The following is an 18,387-nucleotide window of genomic DNA, read 5'->3' on the forward strand; positions in this document are numbered from 1 at the left end:
GTGTCAGACAGACCCAGTTTAAACTCCAGCTGCTTATAAATTGGGATCATTTTGGACAAACTACTTTTTTGAGCCTCAGTTTCTTCATCCTGAGGAATGAAGAAAAACCAGGAGGTTCTTCTCTGAAGGCTGGACACTGATTCCCTGCTCCATTACCCTCCACCTAATCCCTTCCCCCACAATGCTGAAGCACACACGGAAGCTGGAGGTGACAGCTCACAGACCTCACTAGAGACAAGCTCTTTACATAAAGCACTATTGCTCACACATAACTATCATACGGCAAGTGGTGAAGAACCATTGCTGTTTTTCCTTAGACTCATGTGGAAAAAAAATACAAAGAAAACACTTTATATGCCCCTTAGAAAATGTCAGCTTTCCTCTCTGTCAATCTGTCCTTGCTCCTTGTCTGGTGTCCCATCACAGAGCACTGACAGCCTGCCACAGCAGGTATCAATGAAGGGAGGGGCTCCAGAACAGGACCTACCGCAGGGTGGGGAACAAGTCTGTCACACACAGCCCACTTTGGTTTTTTTTTTTTTTTTTTTTTTGTGATCCGTTCTTTATTCAAAATAAATTATCCAAAATTATTTGATCTTATGGAATAAGAGAGGTTTCTTTTCAGCTGTTGGTTTCTTGGAAGGTGCAGCCTTTTCCCCCACAGGCTGCTTCTGCTTAACACCAACATCCTTCTTTCCTGCTTTTTTACCACAGGCTTCTTGCCTGCAACCCCCTTCGAATCTTTTTTTTTTTTAAATCTGATTGGGCTGCTGCTTCTGCTTTACCCACCTGGAGTTTGTGATTCTTGGCCTGTGAAGAATGGGGTTCCGGCTCATAGTCTTTGCATATTGGTTTAGTTTCAACATGATTCTCAGATTTTTCAATGGATTCTTCTTTGGGACTCTGCAATGAATCTTACATGGTACCCTGAGAGCTTGTTGGATTTCTGGGTTTTCCGAGATTCTGCTGAGGTCTGCACTGATCATCTTGTGAATAGGGGGGTTATAGTTATTCCTGAGGGAAGCACTTTATGTCAAGGGCCACACAGACTGTCTAACTTCCAAAAAGCATTATCAGTCCAAATGCAGAAATGCCCCACATGCCCACCAGGAGTAAGTTTCAAAATGTTCAGTTTGCTTACATTAAGTTGAGTAATTCCAGGGATGTTTCTGAAGGCCTTGATGATACCATTGTTTCCACTGTAGATAACACAGGGCCCCCTGCGCTGGATTCTCTGGATATGAGGATGGTTTCTTCTTTTGCCTTTGCCAGCTCTCATTTGTTGTGAGGCATAGACCTTTTTGACATCATTCCAGGGTTTAAGTTTCTTAAGAAGCAAAACAGCCTCCTTGGTAGTCTTGTAACCTTCAACTTTATCTTCCACCATCAAAGGGCATTCAGAAACTTCCTCAATTCTATGACCTTCAGACATGACCAGCACTGGTAAGGCTGAGGCAGCCAAGGCAGAGAGATGGCATAGCGCTTTTGGATTGTGTTCACTCTACGATGTCAACGATGCCATGTTTTGGTTGGTGCAAACACGCGGCCTCCTCTACACGTTTCCAAAGGCACCCGGCCAGAACAGTGGTTCCCACCACCTTGAACTCTGGAAATTTGAGCCACAGCTCTGCCAGTAGCCCAAGACTCAGCGCTGGTCTGATGACCTACTAATTCACTGACAACACAGGGCTGTCTGGTGTTTTTACACAAGTTGGTGTGAACAAAGTTCACAATATCTGATCTAACTAGAGCCTTGAACACAGCAGGCAAAGTGACATTTTTGCCAGATGGCTCCCCCTTTTCAGAGTACAGATGTCAGGGGTCGAGCACACACTGGGAAGGGAGAGGGTCACGATTCTCTCAACTCAGCTGCTCCCTCAGGAAAAAGACAGGCCACTTTGATTCATCACTTTGTCTTCATTTCCCATGTACATGACACCCCAGGCCTAATCTGTCCCTCCTTGGCGCACGAGGACAGAGAACATTGGACAACTCTTTAGAGTCTGGGCTTCTGCCCAAGTGGCAATATAATGGCCAAGGCCCTTGCCCGTGCCCTCCTAACTCAAGAAAGAACAGAGCTGTCCTCCTTAAGGACAATCACTTAACTGCCTGAGGAAGAGCCTGAAGGCAAAGAAGAAGCTTCTGCCTCCAGGCCCTTAACTTCAGGGCTGCTTTTAGCTACTTTGGGCCTCGGCCTCTAAAAGCACAGCCACCTGACCTTACCACAAGCTGATGGCTGAATGGCCCTGGGATCTTTAAGACCTGCCTCTGCTATACTCTGTGAGACCTTTGGCAACCCATCAACCTCTCTGAACCTTAGTATATCATATTTAAAATGAGGATGACATCACTTACCTTGAATTGTGAAGATTCAATGACAACACATCTGAAGTGCTTGGTACATACAGATATCACTAAATGTTAACTACAGCATGACATAATTATTCCTTTCTCTTCTTCCTTTTAAACACTAGGAAATGCTGATAAGCTAGGACTGTGTGTTCTGGCCATGTGTAGGCAGGAAACTAAAATCTGGAGACCAACTCTACCCCCCTTACCCACACAAGGAACAGACTGCAAAGAAATACCATCTCCTCAGCTGAAGCCTTCTCCTGCTCCTTCTGACCTCACCTGGCCCCTACCTTGCTCTCTGTTGTATTCTCTTTTTAAAACATGAATATCAACTTTTATTCGTAAGTGAAAACAATCCACTTACACATGCCACACATATTTTAAGAGTGTTTTGAACAAATCTTGACATAGTAAAATTATGTTATCGTAATACCTATAAAAATGATCACACGTTCCAGAATTATGACATGAAACCAAGTTGATAATATATGTTTAGGCATTTGTGGGCAGACATTGTTTCCCAAAAATAAAATAGAAGTTTCGCATCTGCAGTCACTTGGTGTCAGTGTCCTTGTGTATTTACAGACAGGACAGACTGCACCTTGCTTCCCAGGCAGAAGAACACCTCTGACATACTGAAGCCTTGAACTGTGGGCCCTTCACATACCTACAGCTGTCACTTTCAGATCTGAGAGGTAACCAGTACCTTTCCTTCATCAGCCACCAGGTCACCCAAGTCTGAGCAAGTACCTGCCTTAAAAGAGACCGATCTTCCCTTCATCAAGCACCCCCTCAGCCCCTGCTAAATCTCAGACCCAACCATACAAGCTGGGAGGTGGCATTAAGAGTTACCTGGGGGAACACAGGGACTCCAAAGGACCCTCATGAGGTATAGGGCTAAGGGAAGGCTCTGCTTCCACTCCTAGCCACTGTACTGTCACTCTGCCTTCCCTCCTTCTGTCCTCAGAAGCTTCCCTTCTACTTTCTAGAACAATGTCACCACCAGAGCTCTGGTTCCCACGCAGCATACTCTTTGGGGACTTTTCCCTATCAATTTTATTTTTCATCCTTCCCCTTCCTAAGCTACAAACAGGTGAGGACCTTTCTTAGGTTCTCACCTGTCCTAGACCCCTTTAGTGCAAACTTTAAAAGAAGAAAGGACAGAAAGAGGAGGAAGGTGGAGTGAAGAGAAGACTCCTCCCTTCTCTTGCATTTCCCGTTTCCCCTCCTCTCACTGCCAAATATTTCAAAACCCTCTTCCTACTTCTCTGACCTCTCTCTAGGTTCCCCAACCAGCTGGCTCTGGTGCCTGCTCCACCACTAGTTGACAGTGTTCTGGGAAAGCTTGCTGGTGACATTCTCTTTGGCTGCTCCAGTGATCCCTGGTCTCCCCATAGTATCTGATGATATTCCTGTCTGCTTTTCGTCTCCATGGCTGGTGTGGGTCACTTTTTGTGCCACATTTTCTTGATATTCCACGTTTCCTTGATATTCTCTCTGCTTGCATACCACCATCTCCCCTCTTTGCTTACCATGGACCAGCCCTCCTTGGCTACCCTCTTCTAGCTGCACCTATGACTGCTCTCCTGTGCTGTTGTCCTTGCCATCTCCTGCCCCCAGCTCTCTGGCAGCCACACATCAGATCGTGGCACTGTTGTGTTTAACGAGCCCTTGAAGGCACTGTCACAAAAAGGAGGCTCAGTCTACGCCTTGTGTGTGTGTGTGTGTGTGTGTGTGTGTGTGTGGTGCTGGGCCCAGTCTACGCCTTTCAGTGAGTGACTGAATACATGATTCAAGAACATGCCCATCATTTCTCCTTCACCAAAATCATCTACTTTCTCCAACTGATTTGCAATCTGAACCACCTGTCTTAGGTCCTCACCTATCCTAGACTTATGGTTCCTCTTGGTGGCCTCTGTACAGATGTCAGGGAACCCACACACACACCAAGACTGAATCACCCTCCTTCAACCTGCTTCTCCAACCTGTTTCTTATCTCACCCAGTAATTGGTCCTCCTCCCTGTCACCCAGACCAGCTTCTCCCTCTCCCACTGACAGGTTCTGAGAGTCTGACTTCAGGATACTCTTCAACAGCTCTCTCTCTTCACCTGTTGCCTTGTCTAGGCAGAGTCAATAGGTGAGAACCTATTTCCTAGACTACTGCATCTGTCCCTATTGTTCTCCTTTCACAAGTCAGAAAATTTAATATGCTCCATCTTTTTATTCCTCATTGCCAGCAAGGTTAGCTTTCTAAGGCACAATTCTGGTCTGAACATGTCACTCCTCCTCAAATCTCTTCCATTAACTCCCCAGTGCACATGAATAAGGTCCAAATTTACAGCATTCCACAACTTGTTTCCAGAATCTGAAACCAAACTGACTTCCTACTGCTACCCATTCCCTACACTCCAGCTACAAAGAACTAGAATTTTCCACCCAACCAGGAGGCGACAGAATACATTCATCTCTGCAAGCCCTGCCGAGCCTGCACAGCATCTAGCACACGGAGGTACTCAACAGACTGTTCAGCTGAATACAAACTCTGCACTTTGATCACCTTGGATGCTCAGGTGAAAATCTAGTCAGGACACATTTTTGTCTACTTATTAAGTAGCTGTTGGAAGCGTGTGCCTGCCCCAGGAAACCACCACAACCCCTTGGAAACAGGCAACTGAGCCTTCGGGAGTGAGTCTTCTTTCCCCCAGGGCATCTGTGCCTGCCCCTTTCATCTCTTTACACAAGACAGGAGTTCTGCCCTCCTGCCCGTGGGGCACCTGTGAGGTCCTTGCCTCTCCCCAGAAGCAGGGAAGCAGGTGGTACCAGGCAGTCCAACCAGAACCTACAGAAGGACTGCCTCCCTGGGGACCACACAGCTGCACATGGGCATGCTTCCCAGCTGTGACCAGCCATGGCACTGAACGCAAACTTCCATTAACAGGTTTTCAGAAGAATGACCCGATCTCCAAGTATTTTATGGTGAGCCCAGGAGGACAGACAACCTTAGCCACTTCCTGTGCTGTGGACAGGAAGGTAGCTGGGAGATGACAGGTAACACAGAGGAGACATCTTTCTGAGCCCTGCCCTCACCCCTGACATCCACCCTCATAGCAGGAGCCACATAAGATAACGGCTGACTTGACACTACATCTACAGGGCATCTACACTACCAGCCTGGCTTTCAAGGACCTGCCATTACTGGGTTCCTTCCTCCCCTGCCCTGCCTTACCCCAAACTTAAGCCTCTGCCCAACAGGTCCCCTCGATATGCCACATGGTTCTGCCTACAAAGAGTCTGACTTTGGGATACTCTCACCCCCCACTCCCTCCTGTGGTGTTCTGCCATGCTCCTCCGCTGTCCTAGCCAATGCCACCCATCCTTCAACACACGCAGAAGTTCCCTCCTATAAAATGTCCTCTCTGATGAGTAAGGAGGAGCTCAGGAAGTGCCTGGGCCCATTCCTCCTGTCCTCGCCTTGTTTGGACCACTCAGCCAGTTAGTGTGTGTCCTCGTGTCAGACGCACCTGGCCTCTCCCACAGTGCTAAGCACCCAGCAAACATCCCCTCACTAGCTGCTGTTGGCCACCCACCAGCCCCCCACCCCACCCCGGGGATAACGAGAAGTAAGAAAACTTTCATTTACTGAACCCCAAATAATACCCATTCTCAGCACTTTCACAGGCAAGGCCTGGCTTCACGTGTGACCACAGTCCTACCAGGCAGGCATTGTCAGTCCTTTTTATAGATAGCGAAACAGGCCAAGTGTCACCCAGAAAGCAGAGGAGACTGGATCTGAACCCACATCATGATCTCCTTGGTATCTTGCAAAGGGAAGACATGTCCTCTCCTCCACTTCAGCCAAGCCTTGGCCACAAAGGGTCCCATTCAACTGCCCACAGAGGGGCACTGCAGTGGCCCAGAGAAAGGCCCCTCCTCAGTAGCCTAGTCAGAACCTACTGCAAACCAGCCCCTCCCTCCCTGTTTCTTTGTTTTCTTCCAGGATTCCAGCTCAAGTCTGATGGGGATCTGACACAGCCAGAGCCTGCCCTTCAGGGCCAGTTGTCTGCTAAACAGGCTGGGCTGGTAGGAGCTCACTCTGTTTATGGTGACAAGAGGCAGGAGGCATAGAAAAGGACAGTGAGGTATGTCATTGACTGTGGCCAGAATTATGGTGAACTGTCTTACTGATATCAGCAACACTCTCTCCCCCTGCTCAGCATGGGTCCTCAGGGCTCCCATAGCATTTAAATGAAGAGTGAGCACAGTCAGGCTCCAGTTCCCAGGGGCAGCACATGGCAGGTACAACAGGACAGGCCTCTGGGATCTGCTCTCCTTTCTAGGAGCCCAACCACAGTGCCCACAGGTGCACAAGGCTCTAGAAGGGCCAGAATCTCTGGAGATATGAAATCTGAGTAGTGTCTTAAAAAGCACTAGTAGTAAAATCAATTTAGTGAAACATAGTATTTTTTTAAAATGAAAATATCAGTGTATTGCACTTAATAAGAATATACATTGTGAAATTTGTTTTATCAACAGATACAAACCAATTTTGGGATCACAATGTAAAACAGAGACTTCTTACAGTTAGAAAACATTTGAAAACCACAGCACAGAGCCTTAGAGCAAGGACCCCCTAGCAGCTTGAAACTGCTTGGCCATGACTTAGAGTCCTGAAGACAGGGCACTGAGTGCTTCCCCTGGCTGAAGCTGAGGACCAGGTTCAGGAGAGAAGGGAAGGCTTCGCCAAGGAAGGCCTCGCTAGTCTCTGGAGAGCTTAAGAAATGGACAGCTGACTATCAGACTGGCCCAGCCAGGTGCTGTCTGTCTGGAGACAGGGGAAGGCCAAGAAGACCAGCTAAGGCCCTCCTAGCCCCTCCCACAGCCGGCTGGGTGGGTAGAGAGTGATTAATCACTTGAGGCATCCAGGCTGCGTGTGCTGCGTGACCTGGGGAGGTTGCTGAGGAGCCTCTGCACCTGTGACTGCCTCCTTCATACATACTGGGCCCAGCCTCTCCCAGGTAGAACAGAAAGCCCCAGGTGTTGAGCCCTGAGGAACCCCAACAGGCTGTTCTGACTGGCCACTATACCAATGCTAGGGTACTGGGCAGTGGTTGCACCCTTGTCAGCCTGTGAATGACAGCTCCTGTTGCCACATTGGTATTCCTACACTTCCCACTCAGTGCTACCCTGGCCCAGCACAAGGCACCCCATTTTCACTTACATACCATGGGGCAGAGGACAGGGCAATGTCCTTGCCAGGGAAGTCTACTTCAAATGGATGATGGCTAAGCAGTCTTTTTCCTACCAGCTCTAAATAATGTGGCAGAAGCTGCCCACTTGCTGCATTGTCCCGCAGACCAGACTGGCCTCAGAGCCTGGGCCTGGGCCCTGACCCTAAGAGGCAATAGTTTAGAAAGGGCCCTCTATTGGGCTGTGAAACCCCTGAATCCAGCAGGACTTCACTAGCCTTGAGAAACAGAAAAGTGGTGTGGAGTTAGAGCTGGACATTCCTGGAGATAAAGGCTGCTGAGTAATTAGGCTGTGTTCCAGCTCATAAGTCTGCTTAGAACTCCAGGTCCCTGAGCTCAGGGATATTTTGTTCCAGGGACAATACTTGGCATTTTAGCTTTCAAAGGCATTTCCTGATTACTCTTAATGGCTATAGAGGGCACTGCTTTTTTAGCTGCCATTCTGGTGAGGGGGAGCATATCATTTTATAGCAGGGAGAAGGAATTGGATTTGGTCGCTTACACTTAGAAGAAAACTAACTGGATGAGAGCCAGGCCTGAGTCCAGGGAGGGCCCTCACTATAACTGCAGCATCCTTGCTGCTCAGGGTTGTGCTGGGCCTCCAATTTAGAGCCTGGGAAGTTGGTGCCCTGTGGTGGACAAGCTGGCAAGCAAGCATCATCAGAGAGCTGGTGGCTCCTTCTGCAAGAGCTGGGTGAAAGAGTCCTTATGCCTCGGGTGTGACAACTCTGTGCCATGGATCCCTGCTTTCTGAGGCACTGGCATCTCCATTGTGGGCTGAAGCTGCTCTATGAGCACTTGTAGGTCAAACCCCTTGCTTGATAAGGATGAGGCTTGTCAGTGTCTCTGGGATTCCTCTGAAGAACTAACATTAAGTGCCGGGTTGCTCAGGACTAAAACACTCAGGGGTGACTCCAGGGGACTGGGCTAACTGGGCTGTGCAAAATACCACACAAAAGACACAAATACCTTTTTCTTTGGGGGTGCTGTGACGGCTCCTCTGACCTTAAGGGTCCACAGAAAAAGAGAGACAGAGAGAGCATGCACGTGCTGACCCATTTTATTGAGGAGAAGCTATTTAAATGAGGCAAGGGGTCAGGTTTCAAGGGGCTGAGTCTAGCTTCATGATGTCTGCTGTCAGCAGGTTGACTGACATCTGGGGAGGCCACACCCAAGGGCACAGTAAGAGAAGGGGACTCACACAAGGCACTTCCAAGGAACATTCTATCTCAAACAGGGCAAGGGATAATATTACAAAGGAACAGGTGAGCATAGCTCCACCCATGGAGATGTAGGAAGGCACGCCCATGCACGAAGACACAGTCACTCAAACCCTAGAAGAGTAGGGAGGTCTAGCAGCACGGATGCTGACTGACACATTGCCCATCAGGGGAATTAACTCTGTCACGTGCCAGTCGGTCTCCCACAATTAAGCCCCTGGAGCCTGATTCTGTCCAAGGATGGGTCAGAGGCTGAATCCTGGTTTTACAGAGAGAGGTCAGAACTCCAAGGCTGGGAAGTCAGGAGTGAGGAAGTGAAGGTCATTTCACATGCAGCTCACTCAGAGCAGCTAAAATCTGCCCAGCCTAGCACACCCACACAGGGCCATTTCCTTTACAAAAAGCACACTTTTCCAAAATAAATGAATCTTCCTTTTCTGCCTCCACCTCTAAAACATTTACTTCATCTAGCAGAGGGACACTATTCCAGGGGCTGGGATTTAAACAACTCAGGCCTAGAAGCAATAGTAGACCCCTGAAATGCAGCATCTGGGCAGATGCCAGGGAAGCACAGAGCAGCTGGTGAGATGCTTGACCGGAGCCACTCACCACCCTCACCTCCCCCATCCTTGTCACATACCCTCACGGTAGGGAAGCCTGAAATGCTAAAGTCTCTGCAGATGGCAGTATTCGACTCATCAGCACAATCTAGGGCAGCAAGGTTCAGTGCTGGCCTCCAGTCTGAAAGGATAAGAAAACAGGGGTAAGCAAAAGAAGCGGGCACACACTCTGCGGCTTACCTAACTTCCCCACACAACACCACCCCCTACATACCAACCCTGACAGCACCTGACCCCAAAGCTGAAATGAGAAAGGTCGCACCTTCATCAGAAGAGGGCCTCTGAGGTACTCCCTTTAGTCTGCATCAGGCAGAGCCTCACAAGAGCCTGTGCTTAGGACACAGTTCTGCAGCCCAGGTGATGTGTAAGTTACATAGCATAGGCAATGCTGGCTGGTGATGCTCTGCCTGCCCCTAATGCTCTGGGGGCAAGGGAAGATGCTGGAGAGCAGGAGAGAAATGTGAAAGGAGCCTGCCCCTGAAAAAGCCCTGGTATCACCTCTGTCCTATGGTCATCTGAGAGTCTGATCAGTTCCAGAAGGGTGGAGTGTATGGCTCAGGGGGGCTTGGCATTCCCCAGTAGACCCTCAGGGTTTCCAGGGCCAGAGGTACTAGCAATCAGCCCAGCTTGGGTGGATCAGGCATAGGGTGTTAAGAAGCAGGTCCCTGGCCAGAAATGGAGGCAGAAATTTTTAGGGGAGGAAGAAACGCATCTGGAATCTAGGAATGGCAAGGAAGGAAGCTGAGTCGAGTGTCTGAAAGGACATTAACCCTGCTCCCTCAGCAGGTCCCAAGCCATGAGGCCTCTCTTCACTGAAACTTACTGGCAGAGAGATAATCGCAAAGACCATGGTCTGGAAAACAGAAAACTAACATACACTAGGCAGGTCCCCTGAGCTCCGATTCCAGGTCAGAGGCCCTGTGAGCACCTACTGAAGCACCACCTTACACTGAGGCTGCCCAGCTGCAAGGCAAGCACATACAAAAGGCCACACAAACTGTGAGACAGCAGTTACTGGTACCAATTTATGGAGCACAGACCTGCAAGAGTTGGACATCAGAGATCAGCCTTGTGGACAAGGCATGAGTAGTGCAGGAAAAGCAGAGATGGAGTAGAGCCTCAACACTCAGTGAAGCTGACTAGCGCCATAAGCAATGCTTGATCTGGCTTCTGCCCACACATCCAGCCTCCTCTTACCACTTCCCCAGAGGAAAACCAGTTTTCTCTTTCCCTGGAAGCACAGCTCTCCCTCCCATCTCCAGCTACTCCCCCCGAGAAAGGGCCTGTCTGCAGCCCACCTTACCTAGGCTCCCCACAAACTCCTTGCATCAGGTCCAACTTAAGTGTTGTTTTTCCCCAGGAAGAGCTGTTCCTGCCCAAGGCTCAGGGGCATCACTCATGTTTTCACCACACAGTTACAACCCTGCCCAGCTCCAAATGTCTTTTTGTTTTTGCACCCTCTGCCTAGCATCCCATTACCCAGCACAAAATAGATGATCAGTGAATGTTTACTGAATTACACAATTGACTCAGGTCAGAAGACCATCTGGCAGAGCACTCTTGCTAAAACATTTTCTCTTTGCTTCCAGCCTCAGACTTTCCTGGGGTCCAGATGGTGGGTGAGGTTAAAGTCAGTCACCTGTGATTATGCCTGTATTCACTCATTCGATATCCTTTAGAGGCTACAGCAAGGTCACAGAAGAGAAGAGCTTCCCTACAACAGCCTGATACCTAGAGGTCCTGGGTTTTGCTCTGGATCACAGGCAAGAGCACACCAGATCCCTTCTGTGTCCCTCACCAAAGGGAGGATGACCAAGGGCAGTGGAAAGCACAGTTCACTTTCTAGGACTATCTGGCACCCTGTTAAGTTTGGCTCCTAATTTGCATTAAGGGCTCTGATCACCTTATTCTGGGGATACCCAGAAAAGAGATCCAGCAGACCTCAAGAAAGTCTCAATTAGATGTAAAGGCAGAAAAGAAGCAATTTCTGTGTTCTTCTACCAGCAAGGACCCTCAGGGTGTTCAAAGAACCAAAGGCCTCAACTGTTCCTCCTCTAAGAGTACAGACCACTATCCCTCAGGCCAGAACTGGTACTCACTTCTACTAAGGCATGAAGATCCTTGAAGGGACTGGAAGAGGACAGAATGTGAAGTTGGCATTCATGAGTACCCACAGCATACTCTGTATGGTTGTATTCCACCACGGCCACTTGAGGTGGGCATCATGCCCCGACCCTGCAAATGAGGACACAAACTGAGAAGCCTCCCAGTTCATCCAAGACCAACTGAACTGGAAAGTCTACTGTCCTCTCCACCTCACAAGGTCATTGCATTTGTGCTCTTTGCTCCAACAGCCTTCTGCATGAGAAAGAGCATAGTGGGAAGAGTTTGTCTTCTAGTTAAATATCATTCTCCATAACTCACAGCAGTCAGTGGCAGCCTAGGCTCAGCACTCATTTAGAGCACAATGCTCTCGGCAAATGTACTGAGTTTACCGTGTGCCAAATTTATCTCCTTTGGTGCTCTGAACAACCCTATGAGGAAGTAAGAAGCTATTTATCCTCAACTGTAAAACAAAGATTAGATAGCCATGCACAGGGCATGGTAGTCTAATTAATGGTGAATCTGGGATCTGAACTCAGGAGTTGAGCCTCTGAGCTGGTCTCAGAAGGGCTCAGGTCAGAACTGAGGTCTGCTCTATTGGCTTCCCAACCCATAGGCATGGAGGGCCCATGGGGGGCAACTGTTGAGCAGTGGACAAGAGCAACGGCAATGCTGGGAGCTGTCTTTGCCTCCTTCTCTTTATGCCTTGATTCCTTAAGTGCCTCTTCTGATCTGCCCCAGCTTCAAGGGGAAGGGAGGAGGAAGCTGGGGTCAGTCAGGAGCTGGAAAAGTCCTGTCCAAGGAATGTTTCTCAGAACTACCCATGTCAGTACCTTAATGAGCCATAATGACAAATAAAGCTTCAGTTTGACAATAATCACTATGGGCCTGGCTATTCATTATTCTAATATGTTAATAAAGTTTACAGGAAGCCATTGGTTTGGATTGAGCTCCTACATTATGCCCAACAGACCAAACCAAAATAGAGTCACCAAGTTGAAGCTGTCCTCTGACCTTCCCAGATATCAGTAAAGAGAACAGCCAAATCCCCAAACAGGCCACTTTTAGCCACATGATAAGAAGTTCCCCTCTGCTTAATGATTACAAGAAAAGCAACTCTGAAGACTAATCCAGTTTTGTTCTGTTCCTGCTGTCTTCAGCCCTTTTCTGTCTATAAAGCCACACTCCTCTGCTCAGCTCATCAGATCACTCTTTCTACTTAATAAAATGAGATGTTACAAGATCTAGAATCATAAATAAAAGCCTATTAAGGTATTTAAATTAAATTTGCCTTATCTTAGTGTCCTGCTGGTAAAGCAAAGCTGTATTTAACTAAGTGCTTTGCCATCTGGGCAAGAGGAGCATTCTGAGGTGTTTGGTGACTTTAATACACCACCCACCCACTCTGGAAAACTGCTAGTGCAATTATTGCCTTACAGAGTAATTTTTCTACTAATAGAGTAAATGGGAAATAGAGATGGGAAGGGTATGGAAGCAAGAGAAGCCAGGAGAGCTGTGAATTCTGGAGTGATAGGTAAGGGGACACTCTGCAGTGAGAGGATATTCCATGGTGGGAATTCTGCTGTACCTGGGAGTTTCCCTTGGCACAGGCAGGGTCCTCCTTCCCACTCACAAGTGCAGAAGGGGCACTGCATCCAGAGTTAGAAGACTGTTCATAGTCGCAACTAGCCGGAGTACCAAGAGCTCCATATGTGTCTTCTCTAGGCCTCAGCTTCCTCATGGTCAAATGCGGGCCAGCATGGATGGTCTATACCAGCTCTGATAACCATTCAGGTGCTGGATGGTAAATGCCTCTTGACAAGAAAAATGGCCATGTAACTTCTGAATGTCAATCAAGCCTGGCCCCTCATTAAGGTAGAGACAGATTTACCTGAATCTCCAAGAGCCAGTGAGATCTAGTGGTCCAGTGACTAGACCCCACCTGTTCTCAACTCTGACACCCCATCCAAGTCTTCAGGAGTCCTCCTGATAGTTAGCCTATACCTGCCGCATGCTTGTGATCCCAGCAGCTTGGGAGGCTAAGGCAGGAAGATCAATCGTTCAAAGCCAGCCTCAGCAACTTAGTGAGACCCTGTCTCTAAATAAAATATACAAAAGGGCTGGGGATGTGGCTCAGTGGTTAAGTGCCCCTGAGTTCAATCCCTAGTACCAAAGAGAGAGAGAGAGAGAGAGAGAGAGAGAGAGAGAGAGAGAGATTGTTTATACCATGCCCAGTTAGTTCAGGGCTGTGCAGTCACCATCATATCCCTTCCTTCTACCCTGATGAAGGCTTTTGGGCAGTGAGGTCATGGGATAGACAAAATGCCTTCTCCACCCCTCCCATCTGGCTTGACAACTCAGGTTTGAGTCAAGAGGAGCCACAGCACCAGCATAAGCTTCTATTGTTCACATTCTCTTCTGGAATCCTATGAGGCTCAGGCCATTGAGTATTTAGTAGACTCCTGCCACGTACCAGGTTTTACACTAGACACTATAGGAATACAAGTAGGAGGCGTCATCTGTGCCCATGAAAGGGAGGCAAAGCCAACCATGCTCATGGTCACTCAAACTTTTCTTATAAACCTTATTTTCATGGCTCTGCACATGCTGTTTTCCTACCTGGAGTACTCTTCCTCCTCCTGCCAGGCTCTACAGAGTCAGAAAGGCCTGGGGTTAGCCAGCATGATGGCATACACATGTAATACCAGCAATCTGGGAGGCTGAGGCAGGAGGATCACAAGTTTGAGGCCAGCCTTAGCAACTTAGTGAGGCCACAAGCAACTGAGTGAGACCCCATCTTAAAATAAAAAAGGCTGGGGGATGCTCAGTGGCACAGGCAGGGTCCTCCTTCCCACTCACAAGTGCAGTTTAATCCCCAGTACTCCTAGGTTCCCCCAAAAAGACAATGATCATGATATGATCTACGACTCAGACATTTTTACTAGTAAAGATATGTGTAACAACAGTCTATAAGAATTCTTAGAAAGCTAGACTTGGGTACACACCTATAGATCCAGCAACTCGGGAGGCTAAGGCAGGAAGATCACAAGTTTGAGGCCAGACTCCACAAATTAATGAGAACGTGGCTCAAAATAAAAAATAAATAAATAAATAGGGGCTGGGGCTGTAGGCTCAGTGGTGGAGCGCTTGCCTGGCATATGTGGGGCACTGGGTTTGATTCTCAGCACCACATGTAAATAAAATAAGGGTCCATCCACAACTTTAAAAAAATTTTTAAATTAAAAGGGCTAGAGATATGACTCAGTGGTAGAGGCTCCCCTTGGTTCAATTCCCCAGTACTTTCCCTAATACACAAAAGACCCTCAGCAAAATGCTAAGAAAAATATGTGATAAATGATTGCTTTAATAAAGGACTTTGGTGACCAGGTTAACTCTCTGTGATTACTTCCTTTCATGAATTCCTCAATGAGAAACGAACCACTCCTTCTGCCATTTTCAAACACAGCTTCGTACTGACACCAGTTTTCCTGCTATGTGTAGTCCACTGCCCCAACTGCAAAGTAAACAATGATTTCTGACTCAACAAATATTTGCTGAATGATTAGCCAGTGAATAATAATGAAGTTCTCAATTGAACACAATCCATTTCTGGAACATATGGTAAGATAATACAAGTTTCTCTGAAATAGAAAGGGTCAAGAAAGCTCTCAGAAACAACAGCTTTGCCCCAGGGCAGCAAATGCCCCAGAGAACCTATCACCCAAGTCATTGAAGAAATGTGCCCTGTCCAGTCAGATTAAATGCCCCAAGTCAACTGGGCAGAATTGCAAAATTCCTCTCTCCCTCCATGAACTTCCACACTCTCTGTGCTTCTGTTACAAGATACTTATATTAAGGTAGCAGGAATGTGCCGCACTGGCAGGATCTAGGGTGGTATGAGAGCCGCCCTCTGCTGGCCCACAACCCCAACTTTTCTAGGAACTTGAGAATACAGAGATGAGGTGAGATAAATTTATAGGTTTTCAGCAGGTTCTCACCAGGAAAGTCCCCTATGGACTGGAGTGGAGGACATGCCTCACCATTACAGGCCAATGCCAGATTCTGCCAGTGACCTCCCCCCACACAATGTTAATCCCCATGGCTCACATGAGACCCTCAGTTTCCACAGAAACCTCCTACTTATCACTTACCCTGGTTCTCCTTCAGACTGATGCTTTCATTTTTCCTTTAAGAGGTTAAGTTTGGCTTTTACTTTTCTTTTGGGGGAAGGATTTTCACTCCTTGCACTGGGAAAAGACCACTTTGGAAGTGGCAACCCTCATCCAAAAGTAGGTTGGCTCAGCATCTGAATGTCTAATTCATAGGAAAACTTCGAATTGCAAGAAGCCAAATAGATGAGTCAGCTGGAAGCTAATCTTACCCTCCAGCACACTCAAGATCAAAGAATCTTCTAGAATAAGTCCATCCGCAGCCATTAAAAAGCTCTTATAGCCTCAAAGTGGAAACTGATTGGGGGACTTTTATGATGTTCAGGTCCACGATGTCCCCTGAATTAACCTCCCTTTATGTATTCCAGTTCCGTGGCCCACATTCTTCCTCCCTCCTTCCCTCATCAGGTTGTGTGAAGGGCAGTTTAGTAACAGCTCACACAGGAGATGGACCAGAGAGGCATGTGGGCAAGTGTAAATTGGAGGTAAAAGCGTTTGTAATTTTGTTAAAAGATTATTTTTCAGGACCATATAATTAAAAGATATATGCATCATTCCATCCAGCCACTCCAGGAAGTCCTTTGTGAACAGCTGCTCAGGGGAAGAGAGAGGCTGTTAGAAAACTTACATCTACATGTGCATTCCACTACAACTAGTTGAGTTTATCAAGAAATAATAACAACACAGGAAGGGAACAACAGTTCTAGTTCTCCTTTCTCTAGAAAGGCCTATTCCCTAAAATGCCTACTGTTCTCACTTGATGATCACTTCAAGGAAGGAACCCCGATAGTACCCTACACCACAATCAGGAAGCAGCTCCAGTCAGAGGTGGCAAATCAGAAACAAATCACCATCACTACGCCATTCCTGCCCTCACCCCAAACCTACTATCTGGTTCAGGCAGATGTGTGATACTACAGGAATCTTTACTTATTATTAATCCAGAGGCAGTCTACCACTGAACTATATTCCCAGACATTTTTATACTTTTGAGACAGGATCCCACAAAGTTGCCAAGACTGGTTTTGAATATGCCATCGTCCAGCCTCAGCCTCTGGATTTGCTGGGATTACAACCTGTGCCATAATGCCTGGCCTACAGGGATTATCAAATTGGAGAAAGGAAACTATGAGACAATATATGTTCATTACTTAGTAAGATGTCTAGTGTATAAACACTCAGCAAATATTAATTACTATTAATATCATATTTCCTCAACTCTAAGTCTTAAGTTTTTAAACATTCTAACATCTTGTAATAGAGTTCACCTTAAAATCTCTATACATTTAATCGTTTCTTTCTTTTCTTTTTTTTTTTTTTTTGGTACTGGGGATTGAAATAGGAACACTTAACCACTGAGCCACATCCCCAGCCAATTTGTAAAATATTTTATTTGTAGACAGGGGCTCACTAAGTTGCTTAGTGCCTAGTTAAGTTGCTGAGGCTGGCTTTAAACTCGCGATCCTCCTGTCTCAGCCTCCAGGGCCGCTTGGATTATAGGTGTGATCCACCTTGCCTGGCCATTTAGTCATTTTCTTATTCACCCATTCCTCAGGCTGTTATTAAAGGAACGGTGGGTTTCAAAACCGATTGTGTCTTGAAATTAGGGAAAAGTGCCCAGGCCAGTGAATGGAACATAGAATAAGAACCAAAAACCCAAACCATTCAGGCCTCTAGGTTCATGGGATTAAAACATAAGGGTCTGAGAGGGTCCTTGGTCAAGAGGAAGAGAGATGTGGATGTGGCCCTGAAGCTAAGGAGCAGGAGGCAGCAGGTCAGGAGAGGTCTGGAACAGAGACAGAAAAACTCCCTAGTGAAGACACCCACTCAAAAGATAACCACGAGAAAGGAAGTCTATGTACCAACTGTGTCAACTAGCTGAAGGGGTGGAGGACGGTGGTGGGGCGGCAGAGTGAAGGTCAGTTCCCTTTTCTCCCCAGCACAGGTCCGGGACAGGTAGGAACTGGCAGGAAGGTGACAGGGGTCCTGGGGCGAGGGGAAGGGGGCTGCCGCGGGCTGGACTGGAAGAAGTGTCTGAGAAGCACCAGGAGGAACAAAAGCGAGCCCCTCTCGCAGGGATGGGGGCAGCTACCTGGCAGACGATGGCGGCGAGCAGAGGTGGGGGGCCGCAGGCGCGAAGAGGGAGAGAAGCTCCGGATGTGGGCCAAGAGGAAAAGCACAAAAAAGCGCTTGAAGGATGTTCAAGTGCGGGCGGGCGTGCGACGGGCAGGGAGGGAGCGACGGGCCGGGGGTGGGAAGGCGGGAACGCGCCCAAGGGAGGGCCCTCGGCCGGCAGGTGGGGGGCGGCCCCGGCCTCTCACCCTTAACGTCGTTGGCCAGCGCCTTCCACGTCGGGGCGAAGGCGATGCAGTGGCCGCACCAGGAGGCGAAGAACTCCACCACCCAGGCGCTGCGGGAGTTGAGGACGGCGCCGCGCACCGTGTCCGCCTGCAGCAGCGTCAGCGGGTCGGAGGACGAGTAGAGCGCCGAGAGCCGGGCCGCGCCAGCGCCGGGCACCGCGAGCAGCATCGGCGGCAGCAGCAGCAGCAACAGCGGCGGCGGCCCCGAGCGGCGGCCGCACCTCGTCATTCTCAGCGGCGGCGCCCACCACAGCACCCAAGTTTGCGACCAGTCGCTGTAGGACTGTGCCGCGGCACCTCGGACCTCCGCCCTCGA

General features: G+C 48.4%; 1 protein-coding gene and 1 pseudogene across 2 annotated transcripts in view; both read right to left on the reverse strand.

Moving 5' to 3' along the window:
* Window positions 1–18,366, reverse strand: part of Qsox1 (quiescin sulfhydryl oxidase 1) — a 37,677-nt gene extending 19,311 nt beyond the window's left edge. The window contains exons 1-2 of one of the 2 annotated variants that reach the window (XM_076831450.2): window positions 18,033–18,366; window positions 9,460–9,560 (exon numbers count right to left, since the gene is read on the reverse strand). In XM_076831450.2, the coding sequence (XP_076687565.2) occupies window positions 9,460–9,560; window positions 18,033–18,300 (369 nt within the window). In that variant the 5' untranslated portion in view covers window positions 18,301–18,366. Of the gene's footprint in view, window positions 1–9,459; window positions 9,561–11,538; window positions 12,085–18,032 lie in introns of those variants that run through there. The other variant, XM_076831452.2, reaches the window with a different exon arrangement.
* LOC143379505 (large ribosomal subunit protein uL4 pseudogene) lies at window positions 588–5,459 on the reverse strand (annotated as a pseudogene).
* Window positions 18,367–18,387: the final 21 nt, after the last annotated feature.

Source organism: Callospermophilus lateralis, chromosome 13 (genome assembly GCF_048772815.1).
Source record: "Callospermophilus lateralis isolate mCalLat2 chromosome 13, mCalLat2.hap1, whole genome shotgun sequence".
NCBI classification, from domain to species: Eukaryota; Metazoa; Chordata; class Mammalia; order Rodentia; family Sciuridae; genus Callospermophilus; species Callospermophilus lateralis.